The sequence below is a fragment of the Toxotes jaculatrix genome, chromosome 24 (assembly GCF_017976425.1).
Source record: "Toxotes jaculatrix isolate fToxJac2 chromosome 24, fToxJac2.pri, whole genome shotgun sequence".
NCBI classification, from domain to species: Eukaryota; Metazoa; Chordata; class Actinopteri; family Toxotidae; genus Toxotes; species Toxotes jaculatrix.
The window spans coordinates 2,608,758-2,636,446 of NC_054417.1; the positions used below are offsets into that span (position 1 = coordinate 2,608,758).

At 43.3% G+C, this 27,689-nt stretch overlaps 1 protein-coding gene across 5 annotated transcripts; it reads right to left on the reverse strand.

Annotated features, from left to right (window-relative positions):
• Window positions 1-978: 978 nt before the first annotated feature.
• On the reverse strand, window positions 979-26,500 carry arhgef7b (Rho guanine nucleotide exchange factor (GEF) 7b). 5 transcript variants are annotated; one of them, XR_005893394.1, is made up of 24 exons: window positions 26,430-26,500; window positions 15,357-15,673; window positions 13,972-14,055; window positions 11,219-11,303; window positions 11,013-11,131; window positions 10,659-10,863; window positions 9,555-9,646; window positions 7,983-8,077; window positions 7,562-7,657; window positions 7,327-7,449; window positions 7,086-7,224; window positions 6,909-6,968; window positions 6,680-6,826; window positions 6,418-6,504; window positions 6,226-6,304; window positions 5,818-5,954; window positions 5,514-5,738; window positions 5,332-5,425; window positions 5,135-5,224; window positions 3,959-4,055; window positions 3,652-3,706; window positions 3,125-3,489; window positions 2,883-2,965; window positions 979-1,567 (listed from the first exon to the last, which is right to left on the reverse strand). XR_005893394.1 is itself a non-coding variant. In XM_041032275.1 (22 exons), the coding sequence occupies exons 2-22, from the start codon at window positions 15,519-15,521 to the stop codon at window positions 3,367-3,369; spliced, it is 2,397 nt and encodes a 798-aa protein (XP_040888209.1). In that variant the 5' UTR covers window positions 15,522-15,673; window positions 26,430-26,500; the 3' UTR covers window positions 979-3,366. The 5 variants fall into 5 exon arrangements, 2 of the variants coding, with proteins under 2 accessions (XP_040888209.1, XP_040888210.1); XR_005893391.1 differs by having other exon boundaries at window positions 979-2,965; XR_005893392.1 differs by having other exon boundaries at window positions 2,883-3,489.
• Window positions 26,501-27,689: the final 1,189 nt, after the last annotated feature.

The following is a 27,689-nucleotide window of genomic DNA, read 5'->3' on the forward strand; positions in this document are numbered from 1 at the left end:
TCACCATGAAGATGATTAGATTTGAATAAATTGTCTCCATAACAATGGAGGTGGACTGACATGAAATCTGGAACAGCATTTTATTCTCACATGTTCAGTATTTCCTACCTATTAACTTGGACATCAGATCTGGAGGTTACTCTCCTGACACGAGCAGCCGTTTCTTTATTATTGAATTCTGGGCAGAAATGAAGAACCATCATTTTTTATGTTAGTGTTTTTTTTTACAGTTCTGTAAGCTGGTAATGACACAAGGACCCATGACAGCAGCACAGAGGAGATAAACTATCATGGACTACTTCTTAATGCTTGTGTTACAGGGAGACTTGACACATTGAAGTGACACCATAATTTTTGGTGTGACATCCTGTTGTGCATAGTGTGCCACGTTTTCACACCCTCGACCCGGCCCAGTTGGCTTCTGATCATAACCTTCTTTTTTTTTTTTTACAGGCGCGACTGTTAATTTGAATTGCTAATTTAAAACACTGAAATAATTCCTGTAAGAAGAAAAACATGATGCAGAGACTGGTGACATTAACACTGTGTCTGCCTTTTCACTTAAATGGAAGTTATGTGTTGTTTTATTTGTTGTTTACCTGTTGTTTGTAGTATTCAGAGAGTGACAGGCCTCAGTTTCTCCTTCGGACACGTGTTCCACCACAACTCAGGGGGGCGCTGTTTCCTCTGTTTCAGGACAACTCAGTAAAACAAGAGGAAGACAAAAAGATAAAAATAAAATTTTATTTCTATGAAGAGACAAAGAAAGGCAAAATATTAAATCAAAAACACTTTCACACCTTGGGGGACAATAAAGTTCTATTCTGTTTAAATAAATAACATTAGATTTTGAGTGTGTATAATCAACAAATAAATGATGATGTATTATTATAGACTGAGACAACATGAGACCTTATTGATCCTTGGGGAAATTTAAAAATGGGTCATTCATTCTACTAAAGACATGAGATTCAACAGTTTGATTCAGCATTTTATTCAGACAGACAAATGGGTGAAATAAATAGAGGGGGGATGATTCTTCTTCATCATCGCATCATTCCAACACAACACATTTACATCACATCAGTTAAATACATCATTTCGAGTCAGTAATTGACAAATGGTATGACATAGCTTACATTAGTGTAGTCCTAAATTCGGTAAAGTTAATTTGTAGTGAAGTCTTGAAGCTAAACGCTTTAGCAGAAGAACTGTATTTTCTCTCCACGGACGCTCAGGAGAAACTGCCTTTCTGCACAAATCATCTTCAGGGTGATCAGCCAGGTCAGGTAGAAAATAAGACGTCTTAAAAATCAAAACCAGCTGTTAAGCATAAAAACACGATCACAAATATAAAAATAAGAAATCATTCTAAAGTAAGTTGCATATTGAAATTGTAAAAAAAAAAATCATTAAAAAAACATTAACATTTCCCAGTGCTGTATTGCTTGGACTTTGGTCTTGAAACAGAAAAAGCAGCGGGCTGACTCACTGTGGATATTTTGTTTTGCCCCTAAAGCCTGAAGATGGCGTCTGTACACCATCTCTCTGACATAGTGGTCTCCTCCTGTGAAATTCAATGCCTCAGTATCAGTTCAGTGCAATTCAAATGTTCTCGTTGGCTCTGAACATCTTGCAGCTTAAAACAGTACAACCATGCATATCGTATTAAAAAGTAATATAACCTCAAAACACTATTTAGCGTTAATGTTACCTGTTTTTATTACTTTTACATTACAGTATACATAGGTTGTATTCGTCACTGCTACAAGACATAACAACAGTTTTCTAATATATTTGATTGTATCTCAGCTGATTGGTCTCATGACAGTCGTCATGCTGACAGCCGGACAGGGGCGGGCTGGGGTTGAAATTCAGCCCGGGAGCTTGGTTTGGAGAGGCCTTTTACCCGATCGCACTACAGACGCAAGTGGAACTGTGATTTTAACATGAATACTTTATTTGCAAAAAAACAATCTAAGCAGACCGGCCGTTCGGGAAACCTCCCGAACCTCACGATGACCAGCCCGCCCCTGCAGCCGGAGCAAAGTGTGGTGACAGTAGGTCCGCAGGTTTACTTTAACTTAAAAGTAGAAGAAACTCAAAATCCTGAATCTGTAACTAAATACACAGTAGTTGTATTGATGATCTTTCCATCAGATCTTTGAAATCTCCCATGTTGCTTTACTGCGCTTCCCAGGCCTCCGCCTTTGATGTGTGATCAACAGTTAATAGTCTGATTACTGATGAGAGAAGGTGAATTCTCCACTGATAGTGCAAGATAGCGCAAGGGCTATTAGAGGTGATACTTGTACATTTGTCTGATGATTTGAAGTAGTGTTTTCAGCTCAGGTCGTGAGATTCCTCTCTTACCTTTAGTGTGTGCCATGTTAGGCCTATTGCCATGGCAACTTCAGCTAAGTTTCCTTTATCTTTAAATATTGCTCTGAACGTGAAATTTGAAATGGATGTTAAGCCGAAGCAGGAAGCTGACACTCCCTGATGGTTGGTTCCTGAGAAAATCTCACTCCAGCTTCCCTTCGGCAATAAGGATGTGTTGTTTTTGATTGGGTGAGCTCACAAACATCTCATCTACAGTTCAGTTAATCACAATAATTTACATCTCATCCTGTAAAACAAGAGGTCACTTTTAAGTGCTGGTAAATTTAGGTCTAGTTTAAAATGTATTTGATATAACAACCAACTTTATAGTTTGTTAAAGTTATAGCTTGTTGTCAGTAACACATAAATCATAATTTTAAAAGGCATCTTTAAGAATAATATGTTAGTTTAACATCTGAAATTGAGACAAAATTGCTGCTAATAAAATGCAGAGTGTGGAAAAAAATCTATTTCAAGTTTCACTGAGGGGTTTTACTCACATGCTGCTCTGATATCGCTCTGGAACGTACGAACCCACGGAGCGTTCTCAGTCATGCACCAGGCCAGTCAGTAAAACACTGTTCTGGCAGTGGTGAGATTTTACACTTAATGCAAATAAGCGCACGGAGGAATGAAAGATAAATACGCAAGCGAATGAGAAAAGGTGGTTCTTTTGTCAGTGCCCCAAAGGCTGTTAGAAAAAGTAAAGGAGCGTGACAGGAAGTGATGTCATCATGCCTACCAGCTAGTTTGGCTTCACAGTCAGATGGGATGGCTTTGCTGATGGATGGCAGGCATCGTTTCTTGGTCCAGAGTTTGGTGCACAGGTAACCGTGAAGGTTAAAGTAAGTGGAAATGGTGAGGATGCGTCGAATGAAGAACTGTTGGCAGCTTCTGTCCACACAGGTTGGACAACATTTCAAAGGTCATTTGGTCATTTAAAAGTCAAAAGTTGGTTCCATGATGTTTAGATACATGTTGGTCTCAGAGGTTCGTCTCATCCCAGGTTGGGTCGTTCATGTTCTTCAGAACTCTCCGGATGATCCTCTCCAGCTCCTTCCTGGCTCTCTGCTCCTCCTCCAGGGTCCTCTTCATCCTCTTGTTGTCCTGGAGGGAGACAAAGAAAGAGGAGATGAGCCGCTGGAATCTCCTTCAATACTTCCACGGGTCCTTGGAGCTCAGTTTGAACCCTACAAAGATGGACATCTGAACAGGGAACTGATGATAATGAATCGTTCAGGTTAGTATTAAATTTAACTGCAGACTCACCTGTTTGAGTTCCTGGACCTCGTCCTTTAGACTGTACACAGTGTCCACCAGACTCCTGCAGGAACGGGATTTTACATTTCATGTTTTTATTTTTTCATGAAACTGTTGATACCTGCACAGACACTGCAACTCTAGTTTTTCTTTTCTATCTGACAGGTCTCTACTTACTGTGGTGTTCTGCTTCCACCATTCACTGCATTTGTATTCACATTTTATGCTTTGTCTTTTTACTTTCAGCAGCTCCTTGTCCCCACAGGGGACGACTTTGACAGCCTGAATTACCTGCGTTTGCAGCATCATCTCTCACCTCTCCTCCACCACGGTCTGTCCGTTGCTCCTGGTTTCCTCCACTATAATCTTCTCCTCCTCTGGGAACAACATGTGAACGTCCTTCCTGCTGGAGCCTGATAGAACAATGAGAACGGTGGAAGTTACCAACCCTGCGTCACACACAACATGACAAACGCACAAACACATTGATGTGCACGTCTACACAAACACAGACTTACAGGAGAATGAAAACACAGAGGATACTGATGGGGTGACTCACAAACTACAAGCAAACAAATAAATGATGTTTAAATAATCTGTAAATGAGTTGATAATAAAGTTGTTAGTTGTGGCCCTAAACGAGTGTGTCCGAGGAGTACTCAGGGTGGAAGGTTGACTATCCTGTTACTTCTCCATCTGCTTGTTTTGTTTGGTTGCAGTTAAGCACACACCCACCTTTAAACACACTGTACAGAAAAATGGGGCATATGCCTGCTGCTGGGAGTCCACACAGGCTCATACACAAACACAGCTACTACATATGCACACATAAACAAACACACACAGACGTACACACATCGGGTGAAAGGTTCGGGCTGATTTACAGATATATACGTCTGTCTCTAGCTGCTGCACCAGCGTGCCTGCGGTTTCAAACACCGGTATCTTACGAGAAAGCGAGGCAGCCCTGTAACTATGGGCGGTCCAGATACTGTCATAATCCGAGTCCTCTGATTGGTCAGAACATGGCAGGTTGCCAGGGAAACCGGCGATGGTGAGGCTGGTGTCAGCGAGCACATGGTTGTGCATGAGGTCAGTCCCTTGCCAGGCTGTGCCACAAAGTACCCAGCAGTCAATGGGGTTTGGAACAAACCAAAATCATATGTCAGGGGAGACGAGGGGAGGAGGAGTTCAAACCATATGGGACAAAGGGCGAGGGTTGTAGGAGTGTGCAGTATATTTAAAAACATAAATATGAGATTTAAAGCAGAAATAAAGAAAAAAAGTGAGATAAAACCAAACGAGACCAGAAGAATGAAGCAGAGGAATGAAGGGAAGACACAAAAAGAAAGGAGAGAGAAAAACAGTGTTAGAGCTGAAAGCAGAGAACAAACAGTGTTAGCATTAACACGCAGAAGCTAGAAGTGTGTGAGCATGTGTGTGCGTGATAATGTGTTCACATATAAATGTGCTGACGTGTGTGTGCACTCACTGGAGTTGAGAGTCTGTCGCGTCTTGGCGCTGGTACAGTACGCCTCGATCACCTTCAGTATCTGAGCGTCCTCCTCTAGAGCTGCTGTACCTGAGAGACAGGGACGGGACAGAAGGACAGGTGACAGAGGAATTTAAAGAACAGTAGCAGCAGCTTTTTGACAGATTGAAGGTAAACTGATTTACTTGTACACTCACTCTTTCTGACAGTGAAGTCCTCTTCTGAAGGTTTCCTCTCTGGCTTCCTCTTTGGCAGCAGCTTCTTCATGTTCTTTGGACTTTTACTCATATCCTACAAAATAAAGTGCGTACAGTAGAACTGTGATTCTACACTCAGAAATGTCAGCTTGACTTTTTTTTAGTGTGTCACTGAACAGCACCTCCTTGTAGCAGAGAGCAGCGGAGGGCCGGAGTGGAGGCGCAGGGCGAAGGCAGCTCAGACTCCAGGGTTTGGGGGTACTCGGCGGCTCCAGGGGCCCCCACATTAGGCTGCTGCTGTGTGCCGTCCCATATGAGGACGGATGGGGAAGGGTGTGGTAGGTGTGTCCACTGCTGCCTCCACGTGACTCAGAGTGTCTGGTAGGAGTGACGGGGTGAGAGGGCAACTGTGAGGAGGAGAGGACAGGTTAAAGACAAGAGCAGGTGGGCGAAGCAGCGGACGAGCATCAAAACACGGAGACTTACCGTGTGACACACGGACTGAGGCTTGTGGGAGTGCGTGTGTGCGGCCGGAGTGTGTGTGTGTTTGGTGAGAAGGTCGAGCCATTCCTGTAGATCGTGCTGACTGTTACACGCCACCTGCATCCGCTCACACTGACCACCTGTACAACAGCACACACACAAACACACAACCAAACGTGTTAATGTACAGACAAGCACGCATAGGTCACACAGGCAAACACTACAGCACTATTTACAGTGTGCTTGTGGCTTCCTACATTTCCCATAATTCCTTTGAACAATGCACAACTCTGCAGGTGTAAAACTCTGAAGGTGTAAAATGTAAAGACGCCAAAATCAGGTGGGATTTTATAAATGAGTTCAGCTGAAATCAGAAAGGTCTACCAGCTGAATGAGAGGGTGAGGGCTGACCGGATATTTCAAAAGCATTCTTCAGGGTTTCTCCATCTTCTATTCTGGAGATCAGCATTCCTGACAGTGGAATTCTCCCCTGCACACACAGACACACAGAAACACACAGGGTTGGACAGTGGACCGGAGATTTTGATCTGAGCTGAAGCTGAGAGAGAGCTTCATTTCAGTTTCATCTCATGTAAAACGTACCTGGTAGATGAACCCACTCATTCTCAGGCTGGCAGACACCATGAGCAGTGTATGAGGGAAGAGGAGGAGGTAGCGTTCATTTGACTCCTGAAAGACAGAAGTACCTTTTACCTACACTTTCATGGTCGCTTGAACTCTTCTAGTTTAACTGGCAGGCAAGTGGGACAAGATCTGACTCGTCTGAGACACGAGTCTTTAATCTCAGACAGATAAAGATGGTCTCTGGGTGTGGTTTGACTTGTTTAGATGTTCTGATGGGTACCTGACAGTTCTGTGTGTGGACCATAGCCTGGGACATGTGCAGGACCGGGCCGAGGGTTCTGATGTCGTCCCCCTCCCAGTTTCTGATTGGCTCGGTTAAAATCTGCAACTCCAGGTCCTTCTTCTTCCTCACCTCCTGACACTGAGCCTGAAGACACACAGAGAGAGTCAGAGTACTCAGACTGATGAATGTGTGTATGTGTGCGTGTGTGTCTGTGTGTGTGTCTTACTTCAAGGTTTTTGAAGGCCGTCATGGAAGCATGGAGATCAGCTCTGTCGGGGTGTTGGTCCTAAGACAAAGACAATAATAATAATAATAAAACATGGAAACACATTGTACAGAATATTTCAAAAAGCAAAGCAAACTGATCACAACCTTAAAAATAGTATTAAGGAGTCAGACTAACCTCCATGTGTCGGTCCAGTTCTTTCAGCAGTGTTGGGTATCTCTCCAGTCTGGTGAAGGGTTTACTCAGACTAGTGGTCAGGGTCAGGATCCCTGGAGTGGAGGCCCCCTTTGACTCCATGTACTCCCCCAGCTCCTCCCTGTAACACACACACCCACACAGACACACAGCTGAGTATTCACATAGTTTTGTGTTTACACACATGCACACACAGCATACACAGTCTCTGTCTGGACTGTACCTGTGTTGTGTGAGTACACTGACGGCAGACGGGTGGTTGGAGCAGTAGGCCACATAGATGTTCTTCATCTGGGGCATCAGGCTCAGGAAGAACCCCCCGATCCTCTGCTGGCTCTCTGGGAGTCTACACACACGTGACGTGACAATATCAGACTGAGAGCTGCCACTGCTGCTGCATTTAATCACACGCACACGGTGTGTAACTGCTGAAAAACAAAAAAGATGGATGCACTAACTTTGTGTGGTCCTCTAAGGACTGAACCAACATCTGCTGGAAGGTTGAGATCTCCTCCAGATTTCCTTGAATGTGACTGATGTCCACGATGCTGAGTCTGCGAAGAAGAGAGAGGAGCGGCTTCATTCATAATTCAAAGCTGCTCTCTGGGTAATCCTGATTCATTAGCATGTACATGTTACTGTATTTGTACACTGACCTAGATCTAATATGGATAAAACCTCAGACATTTATATTTCAATCAGTATTTGGTGCCAGAATGAATTCAGATTAAAGTGTGAACAGTGTATGTTAGATCAGCTGTGGGTGAAAAATAACGGTATAAATAACGGTTCTGCAGCAGATATTCTGACGTGTGTGCCGTTACCTCTGAAAACTGGCTCTGTTGAATAAAACAACAAAAAGTGTAAAAATAACTGCACCTGTCTGTGGGGTGAAGTGAGCGCAGGTACGAGCCCAGCAGACTCTGCAGCTCCCTGGAATATTCACTCTCTGCTTCCAGGATGTTCTGTAGCACCTGACAGAGACATGAACACACACACAGATACACAGACTTTAATTTTTTTTTTTTCTCTTATTTTTTTACAGTGAGAGATTTAATGAAGAGGCAAGAGGAAGTTTAAAAATAGCAATGCTGTTTGGCTTCGCCCATAAAAATGCCAATTCACGTTACAAATATCTGTAACAGGAAGTGACACTTAACTAATTCCAGAGAAAACAGAGGCAGGTCAAAAACACAGTAACTGTATGAGCAGCTTGCTTTGCCGGTGGGAGATGTATGTTGTAATCAGCTAATGGACAGAGTTATCAGGCCCTGTGGGAGCTGCTGCACTGGCTTTAGTAGCTTTCACTGGGCCTGACTCCACAGGATAATTGGCTAATCTCTCTCCAACATCAGAAACCACACAGGAATCTGAGGTTTCTGCTAATGAATTGCAGCATTTCAGACATGTAACACGTGTTGCTGTTGCAGGAGACAACAAAAAAAAAAATCTGACTGCAACTGAAGCAATAAAATAAAACAAAACAGAATGTATGTATTTTTTTATAGAAACTGACGTGTTGAGAGGACACAGACAGGATGTCAGGACGGGCACTGGGAATAAGAATACTATGAATACACTGGCATCTTCCAAATTGAAAAAAAAAAAAAGCATGGCTCTTAACAGACTACACACAAACATACACACAAAGAAAAACAAACCTTAAAGCCTGTGTCCTCTGCTGGTACAAGTCTCTGTCCTAAAGCTTTGACAGGCTCTTTAAGAAAAAGGACAAAAACTTTTTTTTTTTCTTTTTCGTTTCTGTCTGGGAACAACTTTGACTTCAGGCAGGGTCTGCATGTGACGCAGGTATCCCAGCCAAAGATGGACTGTCCGAAGGGACTGTGCAGCTTGTTGCATTATTAAAACACACACAAACACTCATACACACACACACACACACACACACACACACACACACACACACACACACACACACACACATCAGCAGGAGCCAGCCCTGGGGCTAGGCTGCCCCAGAAACCACTGGAATGGAACAAATAACCTACATTACATCTGCTGCACTCTCACTCTCTCTCACACACAGATGACACATGCAGGGGTGCCATGCTCCACAAACCATCACATGCTTATACACACCCAGACAATCATTAACTGGATGTGTGGATGAAAAACAATTGATTGCAACTGTCCACAAATGTGACAAACATCCACTGACTCGCTTCAGTCCTGCAGTCAAACACAAAGCTGCACCAGGACAGACACACAAAGGAGATCATTTATTTCACAAATTCATATTTTCCCACTGCTTTAAACTAAACTTTGTTCTAACCCTTAAACTCCTCTGGAAACAGTGAGAACAGGGAGATTTTCTTCCTCATTCATCGCTCATATGAAAATGTGGTAATTATAAAAAAAAAAAGCACAATTTTAACACACACACACACGTGTGCAGACACAAACACAGTCTCTTAGGAGTATGATGCTCACCACGTTGTAGTAGGTCTTACTAATGATGGTAGTGTCAAAACCTTTGGGTGGACTTTTAAGAGTCCCGGACTTTGGCTTCTCTGACGTCTTATCTGAAAGCAGAGAAAGGAGGACGGTTTAATGGTCAGCGGTCAGAAATGGAGACAAAAACAAGCTGCACGTCAGTCCCATCAAACTACAACACAACCGAAGACGCTTCAAGTTCATGTGTCATTTTGCATTTGAGCTCCAACATGTTCCAGCTGCTCAGCAGCGCTGTGGCCATTACAGGATGTAGGACAACCAATGATTGAACCCTTTAACTCACCGACCCCACAATCAGGCACACTGTCATGTCCCCCAGTCATATCCTATCGGTCTTTGGAGACACTGATGTAAAGCCAGAGGAGTAATGGCTATTTTCTAGACACTGGACAGTTTCATGTTCTTCTTAAAGTTTTCTGACTGAGCAGAGAAAGTAAAGAGCTATTTAAAGTGGAGTCTGTAATTAGGATGAACACATCCTAGGCCTTTTCCTGTTTCTCTCTTTTAACACTGATCTCGGTGCTGGAGGGTCCAGCAATTGATTACTTTGCAGTGCGAGTGTGCTACCTCACACACCAAACAACAACCAGCGTTATCACAGTCTTTGTTTTCTCGCTTTAAGTCAGGAAGTTCCTTTCTATACAGCAGCTCTGGAACTTCCTGTCATTGTGTGCACGTGGAGCTTCCTTCCTTCTTTCCTTCCCTGCCTCCTCAGAAAGCAACACCAGTGACACAACAACACAACCGAACTAGCCACAATTGTGTGACTCTAACAAACACAGGGGGAAGCAATTAACAGCCTCAGTGCTCAGTTTCAGTTCAGAGCAGAACGTCGATCCAGCTTTTCCATCTTTTTTATCATAGTTTATATAAACCCCCCCCCCCCCCCCCCCATTTATATAAACCCCCCCCCCATTCCTGAGATGTGAAATTAAAAAAACATTAAAAACAATAAATTTTATGTTTAATATTTGTGACACAGCTATCAATTTAAACTGTAAATATAATTCTAGATATTTTGGTTACTGTTTGGTACAGATTTATGATTTATCCATCTGAAGCCATAGGAGCTTCACCCACCGCTTCCTTTCAGCTCCCGTACGTAGTTACTGGGGAACCACCCAGTCTTGCCGTTGAACGAGCCTTCCCACCAGCCCCCCTCCTCCTGCCTGTTCACACTGATGATGTCACCCTTGGAGAAAGACAGCTCGTCCTCATTGGTCTGCTGGAAGTTAAAGCGCGCCTTGACCACCAACTGGCCACACCCACTGCCCTCCGACATGTCCTAGGAACGAGGAGAACAGGGAACAGAGAGCTGAGTGAAACTGTGCGGGACTTCAGGGGCAGCGTGATATCACTAACGCCCCCCCCGTCAGCTTTTGTTTACTGTCATTACTCGTGAGTTATGTTACTGCCGTTGTCATGGTAACTCACCAGGCTGCGGTACTGAGGCTGCAGCAGTTTGGAGGAGCGAGTCTGAGTGTTCAGAGAATCGAATGACTTGATCCTCAGTGTCGAGGAGTGTGGCGCACACACGCTCTCTCCGGAAACACCTGAACGCACAAGTGCACAAGGCTTTTAGAACAATGTAAACACATTAAACTCATTAGAAATCCACAAAAAAAGCACAATAATCTTGCCTTCAGTAGCTTTGTTAAGCGCAACCAAGGAGTTGAGCACCTTAGGGAAGTTCAGTCCCTGCAGGAGGTCACTAACCTCAAAAGGCTAAAAAAGAGAAAAAAAATATATAAGAAAAAAAAGAAATACACATTAGAAAAGCAATTAAGCAGTGAGGGGTGTGAGGCAGGAGAGGAAAAAGTACACACATTCATAATAAATTTATAGAGCACGACGTCAGCAAGAACACAACGCTGTAATCCTGACATTTCCATGCATGTATCTCACACAGGGTGGTAAAACAGAAAGGAAGGAACCTATGGCCTCCAGCTGCTGATCATATTTTTAGAAACTGAGTGTTTGTTCAGTCACAGCATCGTCATCTTATTCAGCCGGGATAACAACTCTCTGAACGTGTATATCATGAAGAAGCACGTCAGCCTAAAAATGAAGAAACACTGAGTTTAGTGGGGGTTTGCATCCCTGCTCCAACTGCAGTCTGGAGCAGGATTACTCAAAGTCTGAGCTCCCCCCTTGTAATCTCCCCATCTCACACACACACACACACACACACACACACACACACACACACACACACACATGCACACACACACACATGCACACAGCCATAATCAAAATACCTCTGAAGCCCCTAATCTTGTGTATACCACACACACTGACTGATTTCTACATTCTGCAGGCGTGAAGGTGGAGCGATCTGAAGCGTGAACATCAGAGCTGAAATGTTCTTTTGTGGTTCTTTAACAATTTAATTTACAGTAAAACTTTCTAATGACTGAAACGATAAGAAATATCCAAACTCCACGTTCCTTCACTTTAAAGACAAAGCTACGATGTTCTTTAATGCAGTCTTGGCCTGATTTATATACACAGGCTGATTAGTAGTCAAAGCAGCATGGACCCAGCAGTTAATACACACTTTCACCTCTCCCACTGGCATTTGGCCAAGGTACAGTGTGAGGCTCTCTGTCCACTCCTGCAGTGGAAATATATCAGCTGCATTTGCCCACATTTCAGGCCTTTTGTTGCAGCTGGTTCGAGGGTACAATAACAGATCAATATCTCTGATCAATACTTAAATCTGACACGAAGAACGACATGTAGAACGTCAGGCACTCGCATAAAGATCTTATATCTTATTAATGGAGAAAACTGCATTTGATACTGAAACATAAGACAGAAGTTTATTGATCGCCAAAAAGATTTAATAGACTTTGAGTGATATATTTGTTCATTTTCATAACGTGAGCAATGACCTCAACAAATCCTCATTTAAAAGTCTTATATAGATGTATACCAATAAAACCTGACCTGTGCCTGGTCAAACAGCTTACCTGATAACAGGGAGCGCTTGATTTAATGCTGCAGAGAAGGCACACTAAGTGCACAGAGCTAATATCCCACCTGATTAGGCTTAATTAACAGCAGAAGCCAAATTTACGATCACTATTGTTATCTGGTAAATTGTGCGGCTCTTGCTCATCGTGGAGTCAGAACTCATCCACGCTCACACTGGCACTCGTTGTCCACGGATCCTGTAATCCTCCTCTACCGGACAGGCAGCCTGGCTCGTCCTCTGCTTGTCCGATGACCGTCTGGGAGAATTACTACGCTGATGTCAGTCAGACTGCCTGTAATGGAGGCCTTGGCTACCAGCAACAAGGCTGACATGCCTCTAATCAACCTGATTGGAAAATCCACTGGCTGCCTGGCGTGTTGCATTACATCAGCCCACCCTGCTCCTCTCCTCCATTTCATCCTTTCATACTCTTTCCACTGCTTCTTTACCATTCAGGGTTTTTTTTAAACCCACTCTCCTCATCAAAGTGATTTTCCAAGTCTGGAGAAAACCTTATTAAAGATCTGCAGCCGAGGACTTCTGTGTTGCATAATCTGATCTTTTCCATTATGATTCCACGGCTTTTTCCATGGCTCTGATCAATATTGTGCTCGTGTGTGTGTGTGTGTGTTATTTTGTACCACACTACTCACTAGCCCTCTCTTCACACCCACTGTGGGACAGGATATAACCTGGCTTGACCCACTGTAGTGCAAACACAAACACACCCTAATGTGTGCTTTTAAACTCTGCTAACAATAGATTATCCTTAATAATTAAATAAAATAGCACCACTTTAAATTAAACCCGTATTTATACAGGCTTTAACTAATGGCTTGACTAATGACAATAAACCACATGCTGCTGATAACGTTTGGGTTGCCAGGTCCTGAAACATCATTGAACCACTACCTGGTCCACAGGTAATTTATTAGTATTAACAGATACAGACTTGAGTGACCAAAAGTCCTTTATATATAAACATTTATAATGATTATGAATAATATTTATGACTGAACAATTGCCAAACATAAAAATAAATCATAAAAATCACAACCTGGCAACACAGAAGTTGTCATCAACATCTAATAATTGATGGACTGTAAATTTACCATTATTAAAGCTATTAGTTATAAATTATAAGCCCTATAAAAAGAGTGACTTAATGAAAACGACCATTAGTGTATGTCTGAGTGCGCTGTGCGATTTTCCATGTTGCTCCAGAGGAAACGATCTGTCGCTGTGTGATCTGGAGAAACGGCTGAACGGTGCGGAGCGGATCAGGACGGCGCTGATACACAAGTTGCAAAAGACGGTTTAAACGACAAATAGGTCGCTGGAGGTCAATCTGGTCCCCGGGCTCCACGCCGTGTGTGTGTGTGTGCATTATAAATATATTTAAAGGTGTTAACTCACCTCCACACCGAAAGCCCCGCAGCCTTTAATAAACTCGGTAACGTTCCTCTGACTCTCGCTGTCGCTTCTCGGCTCCTGGAAAAACTGCACACAGAAAGTGGCTCAGTTGGCTGCACACACTGACTCCAGATGTTAATTAACTGCGAGGAAAAAGCGTTTAAAGGGTTTTTTTTCCCGCATGAAAACAATCTTATTCCAGGCGTTTCTGGTTGCACTTGCCACTTGCTGCTTATCGGTGTTAAGTTACCTGCAGTGAGCAGACCTTCTTCCGGTTTTACCTCAAACTAAAGCTTTAATTGAGAGACGTTTTCACACATTTTGTGTTTGAAATGTGAGTCTGGGAACAAAATATGAATTTAGCATTCTTTTACTGCAGTTAGCGGATTCTTAATTTGTTGTAATCTAGTGTTTCTTTATTTTTTCATTGACTTGTGAGGGATCATTTCAGTTTTCTGTGATGTCTGTGGATGGTTCATTCCTGTTGTTATAATACATCTGGAAAAAGCGCTTAAAAACAAAAACCTACATATTATTTAACTTGAACAGAAGTCTAATGCCTCCACTGAAGTGTGCTGGCTGTGGCAAAGCTATTCCCAGACGAGGTTAAATAAATAACAGAGGAGTTGAACCATGCCAACGAGTTTTACTGTCAGTATTGTGAAAGACGCACTGACTCGCTCTGTGCTCTGCTGCAGCTCACTGACGCTAACTTGACACAGATCTACAATCTCCCAGGGAAGTTGGATAAGCCCAAGGAGGATATGACGTTGATAGGTCCATGGTCCATTGTATTTGTGTGTGCGTGTGTGTGTGTGTGTGTGTGTGTGTGTGTGTGTGTGTGTGTGTGTGTGTGTGTGTGTGTGTGTGTGTGTTACAGTCTCATCCTTAACTAAAAATAGGTTTATACAATAAAGTCATTTATGGATGTGCGCAAAACACACTGTCATTGTAGTATTTTAAATTCTACATTCAGTATAAGTAGTTCTATTACAATATTTGTATTAGCATTTACAAGCACCAATACGTTGTTTTATCAGTGCAGGGATCAAGAAAAATAAAAAAGTTACACCAGGCTGTTTCAATTAATCATTTGAAGGCTTGTTGTGAGTACACTGGTCCTTTACTAATATTACAACAGTATTAACCCGTGTCTTAAAAGTATTTATTTATTCTATACTCTAGAGCCCTAAGAACCTTTCACTGTTTATCAGTTTTTTCGGGAACACTAAATTCCTTTGGATGTGACCTAACTGGGTTTATTTTACGCACTGATGTAGTTTATTTGGCTTCTGTTGTTGTTGTTGTTTTACAGAGCCTAGTATACATATTTTTAATCTTAGGTTCTGTTTTTCTCTCCACAGTCCTCTAGCCTTCCATCCACTTACTTTGTCCACCGTCCCGGGTCTGAGTCGCTCCAGCAGCCTGCACAGCACCGCTCCATCCTGCAGAGACGCCTGGAGGAAAGCCTCTGGATCCGAGATGCTTTTCTTGGGAGACTCCAGGACTCCCAGCGTTATGAGCCACGTTACCGTCTGTTCGGCCGAATTCATGCCTCAGTCTCTAATGTCATAAAACAGCAGCAGCAGCAGCGGGACTCTCTGGTCTCTGCGTTATCCTACTTGTGGTATGTCCAGAAAGAGCCGGGATGGTCTGCCCCGCCTTGTTTGAACATTACAGTCAGTCACTGGTCGGATCGCTCGGGCTGCGGAACCAAAACAGAACAAAACAGAGGTGGAAATGAGGAATAGAGGGAGTTCCTTCCTCCCTCTGCTTCTTATTCTCTCTCTCTCTCTCTCTCTCTCTCTCTCTCTCTCTCTCTCTCTCTCTCAGCGGATGCAGCGGATGTCGGCATCACTGCTGCCTGTGCACAAAGTAGCAGCAGCACCAGAGTCAATGTGGGAGCAGTGGAAAACGACTTCCTTTGACAACTTTCATATTAAAAGCCTGTACATGAAGAGTTTCTGCTCACAATCAGATCGCAATTCTGATCTAAACTCAGAGAAGAACTTTTATAATATATATTATATATATAAACAGTATTCATTACTGACACACACAAGAAACTGATGTGTGCATTATTTCTTTTTCTAAACATAAGGCTGATGCTTCATGGGAAACATGATTGATATAATGCCATGTAATCCATTAACAAGACCTACATAGTATTTGTTTGCATATTTTCTTATACTTCTCATATTTTAGGGAACAGGAAACACACACTGGAATCTGCCATATGATATACAACTGGAAGTCAAACAGGTAAAAGGAGCTTCCTGACATTACTGAGGTTTGTCACCACACCATCTAAATAATAATAAGTTCACTCCACCTACTGTACACGTGTTCACCTCACAGCCTCTATAAAGTTTTTTTGTTGAATTTCATCGTCACATATACGTTTGTGATGTTTCGCGGTGCATTAGCGGCAGTTTGATGGTTTGGTAGATGGTAGATGTCTGTTATCAATGCAGTCAATAACATCACATGGCCAAATTGCCGACAGGTTTTGGCAGGACACCAGTGAAAAGCATTATTCTCATAACAACAGAGGAGAAAGGAGTCTTTGTGGAGTTGTCCTTACTAAACTGACAAGGCCTTTTACAGCCTTTGATACAGGGCTGGCTGCCTCACACAATGGAAGGCATATAAATTTGCAGATGTCGTCTGGAAAGCTCAAATGTCAACGCTTTTCACAACAGCACCAGGGCCCTGCGAGAGGAATAATTGATTGGTTCACCTTTTGTCTCGAGCCAAATATTCATCCGGGAGGACAAAAATAAATAAATAAAAAGGAGGCGAGCAAAAGATGAAAGAGCATCTTCCAGAATCAGCGTGTGCTGACACTATTCATCTTTTCTCTTTTAAGAAAAATAGTTTTCATAATATTTTAAAGGCTACAGAGCTGATGCAATACATGTTCAGGCTTCAGGGTCAGTCATCCATCCAGTGGACATGCAGATGCAGATGCAGATGCAGTTGCATTGCACTGCTGCCACATGATTGGCTGATTGCATAATTGCACCAAGAAGCAGGTGAACAGGTGTTCCTAATAAAGAGAACAGAGTATATACATGAGTGTATATTTTTTAGTCAAGTGTTAAAGTCAGACGCAGGAATCGAGATCGGAACTGTGCATGAAACCAATCATTAATTCTACCTGCGTCTCCACACGCACCTGGAAGTCTGGAAATAGTGAATGGGACACACACACACACACACACACACACACAGACACACACACATACACTATCGACAGCCCCATTGTAAATGAAATGACAGTGAGTCACTGGGGTTGCATTGTTTTTGACCATGGAACCAACAGGTGTCTCTGCTTCATGCACACACACACACGCACGCACACACACACACACACACACACACACACACACACACACACACACACACACACACACACACACACACACACACACACACACACACACACACACACACACACAGTACAGTACCTCTCTGTCTCTTCACTGTGTTCAGTAGCTGCTGATAATTTAGATTTGACTTGCATTGTTGCATTGTGTCTCCCTCTTCTTTCTCTCTCTCTCTCTCTCTCTCTCTCTCTTCCCCTTCAAAGCCTTGCCATTAATTTCCAGCCTCTGCAATTTTCCTCTCCAATAACAGAGAGGAGCAGAAGAAAAGGGAAAGAAAGATGACAAAGACAACACAGGACTCCCCTCTTCCCCCGGCCCTGTTGTTGGACAAAATAGCCAAGCAATAATTTTTTGTCATTGGTTTACTCCTAAAAGCCCATTTGACGTCGGTCCTGAAAAGGAAGCAATAAAGAAACCTTTTCAGTAGCGCTGAATGAGGGAGAGAAGGAGGAATGAATCCCTTTGGGACGTTGCGACCGGAGAGGTCTTTTTATTTTCTTTGCTCTGGTAATCAAATGGAGCTGAAATGAAAATGGAGTTTTCTATGAAAATAGGGGCCTTTGTTGGCTTTGGAAGGCTGGTAATTCATAAACAATAAGCCGGCTTCTTTTGTTTGGGCTATAATATATTCCTGCTGCTCTGAAAGAGGCTGAAAGAGGTCTCTCTCTCTCCGTGCGCACACACACACAAACACACACACTCATTGAAGCCAGGGTAAAAGCCAAAGCGAGTCAGCAGGGGAAGAGAGAATATAAAAGGAGACAGAGAAGCAGGCTTTCCATTCGTCGTCCTGGCGGGGAGACGGCAGGATGCTCGACTCCTCAACTCCACATCCTTCACCTCTCTTTCTCTGCTATCTCCATCATCAACCTCTTCCCCTCTGTTTGTGCTAACACTCTCATTCCTCTTACGTCTGCTCGTCTTTTTTTTTTTTTTAAGCAAAAAGTTAAACTTCAATGTGGTTGTCCAGCCAACAGGTGTGAGTGGATCACTTTTCTGTCTGAGTGCAGCACGTTTATCATCCCAAGGAAAGATTTCCTCCTCCGTTTGGAAGATGATGGATTATGTTAAGATTTTTGTGGTTTTTGAAATTCTCCACTAAACACTGGACCATGACAAGGAAGAGAAGACGCAGGAAGACAAGCGGTGCAGTTTGTGAGCTGACAAAAAAACCTACAGCATCAGCATCATGATGGGATGACACCCGAGTCCCTCTGAGCAAAGTCATGGACAGAGACAGAAGCTGGTGCTGGAGCTACACTTCGTTATATGGAGAGCGATTTGTCTGCTTAACCCAGAGAGAGGATCTGGAAAGAGGAGCATCTTATAAGTTAAGGTGATTGAAACTCCTGGAGATTATTTCCACGTTACTAAATGATTTTGCCAAATATGTTTGGGAGGAAATTGTTTCATGGATGATCTTCTGCAGGCCAAGAAGTGCTACTTTCTTGGCCTGCAGAGGAGTTGCAGGAAGGCGGTTAGAAGGTGGACGGAGGGTGAACAAAGTTCAGGACGGTTTCCTGAGTCCTGTGTGTGGTCGGGTTAAAGCTGTGGTTTTGGTTAAACAGTGAAAAAGTAAACACATCTTGATTGAGCGTTGACTTGTTTCTAAATAACACTACAATCTGCCCATAATATGAAGTTACTTAGACATAACCATAGAATATTAATCATCAGACAAACTATCATAAAACAGCTAACTTAGATATGGGGCGCTGTGCCCCTGCAGGTAGATCTATGTGTCACTGCCACTTTTCAGTCATGTGACTCTATTAACCATTTAAATTACTATGTGCAGTGTATAGACGGAGGTGAAGGAAGTGTCACAGGTACTAACAATGGTCCTGCTTCATGACGCAGACACTGAACGTGGTTGGAAACAAAGCTGCTGCCTGGTGTATGTTGGAAACTGCAGGCCTGGATCTGCAGTAAGTCAAACTGCCTCCTGCTTATCCATGGACACAAACGGTGGACGAGTGAATGTGCCAGGTGCAGCTCAGCACTCAGACTTAATCTTCATCGTGATGAAAAAGTCTGCTAAGGTACATAACAGTTTTAAATAGGTTTGATTTGATGTCATTAGAGCATGTTTGTCCATTCTAACTGGGATCCCACTCCCACAGTGTGTGGCTCAGCTGGTGGATTACTGGGGACGATTACTGGGCCACTTATCGTAATTGCTTGCTTTTCCACATAGCTGGTGGAACAATGCGGCTCCTGAACTTGCCTCATGTTCATGTCTTGGAAAAAGTTGGATTAATCTGAGTTGTTCTCTCTTCCAGTCACTGTCTGATTTATGATGATGCGGTTTAGTGAGTCTGAGTTTAGACTGTTTTGAATACAAGCAGGCTGCGGTCTCCATCATGGCCGCCGCGTGTTGTCACTGTGGTGTTTTTTTCCCTGACATCACCTGTCAATCAAGCTAAGGTTTTCCCAGTGCTCATGCTGATAACCTGGTTCTTCCTCTGCTCATTTAAAACACAGCAGAACTGTTGACAGAGCTGCAACGATTAGTCGACAAAACCTGACATGTGAAGTGTCACCTCTGGCTTTTGGAAGTTGTGATGGACACTGATCACCGCTTTCTGACATTTTACAGATCAATTAACGCAGGACACAGTCGACAGATTAATCAATAGTGAAAATAAAACACACGCCTTCCTGACCAGAAACTTAACTTAACTTAAATAAACACACCTGGTCTGGTTTCACCATGATGACATTAGTTTTTCAGTCTAATTAAACTCCTGACTGACCTGTTGTGGTTGAGGTTGGAAACTGTGCTGATTAAGATGAAGAAATGCTGTAAGTCTTGATTTAGCCACAAGATGGCAGCACAGACTACCAAACTGGAAGCTGGAGCTGTTTCACTGTGAGAGTCAGGTGACTTTGTTCTTAAACTATCTTGTATTTAAATGCAAATCTGGGCCCAAACAAACGATTCCACAGAATCTGACACTGTCCTAAATCATATAATCTGATCATACAGCAGCTTTCATGCATGTTTTAGTTCAGCTGAACACGACATAGCATCAGTTACTCCTGTAACTCTTAAATAAGTTAAATATATTTCTCACAATACAAGTGTATAAATACTAATTCCCTGTATTTTAACTTATTATTATTATTAGACATTTTTTTCTTCAGGTTTAACTTCAAGTCCCTGTCCAGCAAACACTGTCTCTCCTCTGTATTAATCATGAGCAGTATACAAACTCTTCACTAGAGGGAGCCTGATATCCACCTTAAGACTGCTGATTTAACCCTGACAGAGGCCTGTGAAGCCTTTGGCGACTGTCGTCCGCTGTGTTTTACAAACTCTTGTGTGTGTGAAACACCTGCAACTGAACCCTGATTATACACTGTACTGTATAATAATAATAACATGGGTGGATTGTGTAGGTCACTGTGGCAGTTAGTGGAAATACATCACACACGTGACCACTTGACTATATTATTGATAGTGTGGATACTGGGACAGACTCTGAGGTCAGTAAACTTTTATCCTGAAAGGCCAGTGATAATAAGTTTTAACTTAAATGAATAAAACACAGTAAGTGCATATAAAGTAGCATGAAACATGAAGGTGTAAGAGGGTGAACTATCAAAGATCTTTCTGTCCAAATACAAATAATTTTTATTATTTATTTCTTTTTTTTTCCTGTTGCACACTGAACTGTAGACCATCAGTCTGTCTCTCAGGAATTTTTTATTATTTGAGGGAGTTTTTTTTCATACCACATCTAATTTATCTTCAGATTTTTAAACACGGATTAAAAACTGCTCTCTAAGCCCCTGTTAATAACAAAAGAGCTACGAGCACTGGTAACAAAGCCAAAACAAACGTCTTCAGTGTAGAATTCAATAAAACGGCCAATTCTAGCACCAGCACGACGACACTGAAATGGTTCTGTAGGGGAAAAAAGCTGCAAACATAAGTGGTGTGCAGCAATCTGAACCATTTACAGAAAAAAACAGAGACCAATGGGATACGAGAGCATTCCTGTGGACTGAATTGCCTCAAAGTGCCAGGCTGCTATCAAACCGCGTTAATGTGATGGATATCCGGCATTCTGCATTCATTCTCCACGCAGTAAACATGGGAGCTGACAAACAAACCCTGGTGAGAGGGCCTCCAGCACCGAGCAGCCGCTCAGGCGCTCTCTGCCTCTAATGCGTCGACAAATATATCCTGAGTTCAAGTATATTTTATGTAAAACACACACAAATAGACACACTTTTCCTTAACCCAATTTTTGCAATTTCCTAAGAGTAAGCAGCTCAGTCTTCTTTCTCCTTCTATTTCTAGTGTTGTGTGTAAGGATAAGTGAATGTGACCGGGCTTTTCTTCTCTCTCTGCTGTCAGGCAGGGTGGAAAAGGTCACAGCGTCGAAACGCAAGTCAATCTGAGACTGTGAAGAAGGCGACACATGACTCACAGTTTGTTAGTTTGCTGGACAATTATCCTGCTGCAGGTGTGCGTGATGATGGATGAGTTTACAGTTTCTGTTAAAGACGAGGCTGTGAGGTGAATTTTATAACTGTATGATGAGCTTGGAAAGGCTGAACTAGCTGGTTGAGCTGCAATGTTGTCTGGAGACTAAACGACCATCAGAGGCAGCTACAGGTTTCAAACCAGAGCATTTTCATGAAAACCAATCCTGTGAATATTGCTATTATCTGGTTTGTAGTTACTCTGACTCCATACTGTATAACCCCCATGAGACAAACTGTAAATCTGAAAGCCTTTGTGAGCTGCTGGTTAAGTGGGTTTGTGTGTAAACTCCACTTATTCGTATAAGAAGGCGGATTCTTACTGTAAAACAAACGACGCAGAATGAAACAGAAGTGCTCGGTTCAGGCTGATCTGCTGAGTGACGCGTCACCTTTCAGCCGCCTGGCTGACGAGCATCACGAATGCAAATCTGCCTCTGCATGTATTTAAACCATCCGCATGTCAGCGCTCCACCCATTACTCAGACCCCCTCACTATGAAGGAACTACACTGCCATCATCACACCACTACAAGCATTACACAAGATATTCAGTCAGACTAAATGGTCCAGCCAATTACAATGATTTTAGAGGAGCTGTGTTGTTTGCATTAGCGGAGGAAAATGGACTGCCATTTTCCATGTCGTTGGGGTGGAAATTGAGAATTGAGCTCTCTTCAGGGTCTATAATGGATAGAATACCAATCAGCTGCTGATGTAACTCTACACGCTCTCTCTTTGACCACGTATCACATCATGCACTTACACCATTAGAAAGTCTGTTCAATACATTTCTAATTACATGAGCAAATATATTTTTAGGCCTGCGGGTGAGTGCTCAGGACTGTAAAGATGGTAGAGTTGATGCTGGGCTGGTTCTGCTATTTGGATCAAACTGTTTTATAACTTGGTAATGGTAAGTTTCTGATAAAAATAAAAAAGTACTGTTACTGTTGCTTTATGTACATTAATAACTGAGAGCAGCATGCAGCCTCTGATTATGTCTCTGAATGTAAAAGAACAGACAACAAATCCCATCACTCACATGCTCAGATCCCTCTCCCTCAGACACCCCCCCCCCCCCCCCCCCCCCCCAACCTGACACACACTCACAGACAGACACACACCTAAAGCAGAGTACCGCTAAGTAAGAAATCAAATGTCATTCTCGGGGCCAAGTCGATTTTCAATCTGTATTTTCAGCTTTTTCCAAAATCTATAAACGCAGCTCTTAACACAGGAGTGAGCGCTGACTGAGCAGAGGGTTAAAGGGGGTCCGGGTCTGTCAGGCTTGGGTTAACTGCCGTGTCAAAGTGGCTTTTGTCCTCCGAACAACGCTGGAATGAGGGTGCGTGTGTGTGTGGCCGACAGCACAGCCCGAAGTGATCTGGAAGGTTACCGGTTTGAATACACAGCATTAGGCAGTAAATGAGTGTAGCTGCTCATGAGCCTCTGACACCGACGCCAGGGGGTGTTTAGAGGAAGAAAGTTCTTTTTCATTGCTTTAACCGGGGCACGGGGACGTTTTATAGGCTTTGACAGTCAGCAAAGACAAATATCTGGTTGTATACATTTCTGTTGTATGATCAAAATGCACTGGGGCCTTATAGCTGGCAATAACCACAACAGAAATGCCTCTCCAGCCACATATCATAGCTGTCTCACAACAAGCCTCGCCTCAAAATAATTTCTTAATCCATTAATTGGCGTGGAGCAGCATTCGGGGCAGGGCTTTTTGTTCAATGTGTTTTTCAGAGATGCATACTAATCATATAAAGTGATCCTTTGTACTCAGGTTGACAGGAGCGACGAGGGCTTTTAGATGCGTACACACACACACACACACGCCGAGGCATGTGTCTGGGAGCGCCGACGGCAGAACGAGTGTATTATTTTCCCTGAAGAGTGTTATTTTCCTGTCAAGGCTTGATGGCAACGTGCCAACAGATGTGACAGGGAGCGATCATCCCTCCTTCATACAGTACAGAGAGAGGGAGAGAGGATGCGAGGAGGGATGGATGAGGACGGAGAGAGGAAGACAGACACACAGACACACTCGCCGGGTTTCCATCCAGGCATTTTTATGCAAATTGCGATGTATCGAATTTGAAAAGCAGCGTGGAAACGACTCGTTCTAATGAAATTTTCTCGTTAAAAAAAAAAAAAAAAAAAAAAAAAAGTTTTTCACTTGAGGCTGGAAGTTTGATTCGAGAAAGTGTGATTGAAATCCATTTGTCAAATACTGTGCTATCTGTCCACCCAGATCTCCCAACACTGATGGACTGCTGCGCCCTGATAGGCCTCTACTGTGGTTATGTGTCCATTAGTTGGCACATTAAAATCCTGTCGAGGGATTTTTCTTCTTCTTCTTTTTTTAGATGTTAGTATAACGTACAGTCACACGTTAAGTTATCCACAGAACCTGCAAACAGTTTTACTGAGAACCACCTTTTGCTTGAGTTCCCTTGCCAGCTGTAAGGTTTCAAATGTGTCGCAGCTGCAGCGTAAATGAGAAAATTAGTATTTCATACATTTGCATTACATGCCACTGGTGGCCATGCAGGGGCAGAGTGGGACTCACTTTCAGGCTGAGAGTTAAAGAGGAAAGACGAGGGCGGGAGCTGTTGCATGCTCACGAACATAAGCTTGACCTGTTTGTCATTTTGCCAACAACAATGAATATTACACCTGTGGAGCCTGTCAAGGTGTAAGACGTCAGTGTGCCCTGTGACACAGGACGCAGGGTTTTAACAGCTCAGTAATCAGTTACTACAAATCTGAGGGAATCTCTGCTACGAGAAATCAACCTGAATCATTGTTGGATGAGACTCTGCACGCTGAAGTTGGACTTCCACTCCAGATCCCGCCTCAGTAATCTGATCTCCTGAGCCAGCTCTGCCTGAGAGGAGAACCCCGCCTCGCAGATGAGCGCTGCTATTCAGAGCTACCTGATAAATAACAGCCGCTGCAGATCAGATTATAGCGCGTGTGCTAATGGCACTGTTCTCTTTTGTCATCTGGTAAAGTCTGTAAGTAAAGTGATTCTCTCAGTTATCTCCCTCTCTTTCTGTGTTCCTCCATGTTTCTCTCCCTCTCTGCTCCTTTACCCTCTTCATTTACTTCTTCTCTGACTAAAAAACAAAGAAAAAGCAAAACAAAGCGGAAGAAAACAAAAGGAAAGAAAGAAGAACATGTCATTACCGGTTTTGTTTCCACAGCGGCACAATACCCTGACCACCCTCATCAAGTGATAGAGAGAGATCATGTGCATGCAGGCGAGTGAGAGAGAGAGAGATAGAGCCCCCACGTGACAAAAGGCAGTTTAATTTAGATAATTATCTCACAAATTAACCACAAACTCCTTCCCTGTTAATTACCTGTCTTGGGGAGCAGTGCAGGAAAACAAAAAGCAGAGCCAGGGAGGTCTTTGTTCAGATCTTCTAGGGGGGGCCGTAAATTGGTTACGCCCCTGCTGAAAGGCCAGATAACCCTTTGAGGTAACAACCACTAAAGCATTTGATAGGCTAATGGGGAATACTGTTAGCATCCACGTTTGTAATTGGACGTCATAAATCTGGAACAGGTGACGGGGGAACAAAAGAGGGGTTTTGTCTGGGTGTCGAGGCCAAGGCGCGACTTGTAAATCCTTCCCCCTGCTGAATGGCGCTATCTGACGGCCCATGTACGGCCACAACAGGAGATGCACGGAGACTGGATCTCCCACATCGATCCTCTGTGAATGTGTGGAGTATTTATGTGCACTCAGATACACAACTATATATATATATGTGTGTGTGTGTGTGTGTGTGTGTCTGTGTGTGTGCATCTGCCCCAGCAGTGCTAATAAAAAGACCTTTTCTTATCTTGGTGTCTGCTGAAGGTGATTCTGTCAGCAGCTATTAACCTTGCCTTTATAATGACAGCTCACCTGATTAGTTTCAACACTTAAAGCCCTGACATTTTCCATTTCACTGTTATTTTTCTTCCTCGGGTCTTTGTCACAGTAGGAAATACATTTTGTGAACTTTTATCTCCTCTAATAGTGACTTATTAGTGTCGTTAATGTTCCTCATTAAAAACCAACATTAAAGCTTTGTTGGTTTTTTTTTTTTTTTGGTCAAGTGAAGAGCAGCAAGTATATGTAAACTTCAATTAGTAACACAAAACTTACTTTCAACATGCTTAGAAGTAGAAAATCAAAAGGTAAAATGAGTGTTTCATTAATTTTGAAGGTGTCTTTTCTAAAGAGAAGATCCAAAGAAAAGCCCAGCAGGTGGTCTCACCACTTAACAAATCTGGGAAACAGATTACATTTCAGCTCGTCTGAAGAATTTGACAAAAACTCAGCGTAATTTCCCTTTATGTCACCTCTTAAGTGCTAATAAAAATAACTCTTTATCTCTGGTCAGTGTCAGGGAGGCACTTTGTTATCTCCTGATTTCAGTGATTTGGGAGTTTTAGTGTGATTAAGCCACACAGCTGAATACCATCAGAGACTGGGATGACTGGAACCTTATCTCTCTCCTCCACTGTGTGTGTGTGTGTGTGTGTGTGTGTGAGGACAAAACTTCTTACTTACCAGCGTATGTGCAGATCTTTCAACCGTATTACATGGTCTTCACCCAGCACGGGCGGGAGATTCGAGGGCTGCTACGGATTTCAGCAGGTCCATCTCCATGACAACCGAGCAACATCCATCTGTTGAAGAACATTGTTCAATATGGTTGAAACTTAAACTTTGGACTAAATATCTTTCTATCCCTGTGAGGACATTCAGTAGAAAAGGACACACACACACACACATTAAGACCCATTACGCTGCATGTGACGATACTGCTGTTCTCCAAACCAGGTGTGAGAGACATGAGAGTGCACACAAACACACACACACACACACACACACACACACATGTGCGCTCTGCATACTTAACACACACCGTGAGGGGAACATCGGAGCTGCACCAATATTTGTGTTTTGTGGCTGTCACGTATTTGTCCAAGTCCTTGTCGCTGCTCTCCACATCTACCGGCAGCAGGTGTGAACAACTCTTGTGTTGAGAGGGACGCACTCTACTGTCACCCTGTCAGAGAGAGAGAGAGAGAAACAGACACACACACACACACACACACACACTCAGGCTGGGGGAGGAGGGGAGGAGGGAGAGGGAGAGATCAATAGTAGTGAGTGTGGAGTTTGGATAATTACAGTTGTTAGCAGGGAGAGGAGAGCAGCTATAGTGGCCTCTCCACTCAGAGTCTCTTATCACTCTCTGGCCTGTCATTACAGCTTTAAATGCTGCTGTGGCAAAGTGGCAACTGTGTGTGTGTGTGTGTGTTTCTGTCTTTTTTTTTCTGTCTCTCCTCTTTATGTCTCCTCTCCTTGTTTTCTCCTCTCTCCTCTCTCCTCCTTACTTCTTCTTTCCTCCTCCTCATATCTCCTCTCTTATCCTCTTTCCTTTGCTATCTTCTCCTTTCTTCTCTCTACATCTTGTCTCCTCTCTTCTCTTTGTTTCTTTTCATCTCCTTTTGTCTCTGCTCTTCTCCTCTGTCACCTCCTCCTTCAGTAATCTCTCACCATCTCTCCTTTTCTCACAGTTCACCTCTCCTTCGTGCTCCTCTTCTTCGTGCTCTTCTCCTGTCCCCCTCTTCACCTCTCTTCCATCTCTTCTTTCCTTTCCTTTCCTGGTTTGTTCCAGCTGTCTCTCCTTTCTACCGTTTGTACACCAAACACCGGAGGCAGCTGAAGGTCTCTGTTCAGGCCTCAGAAACACAGTGTGGCATGAGACTGTAGAGCGGGGAGTCGCCATGGTTTCTGCCGGGCTGCAGCATCATGCTCAGC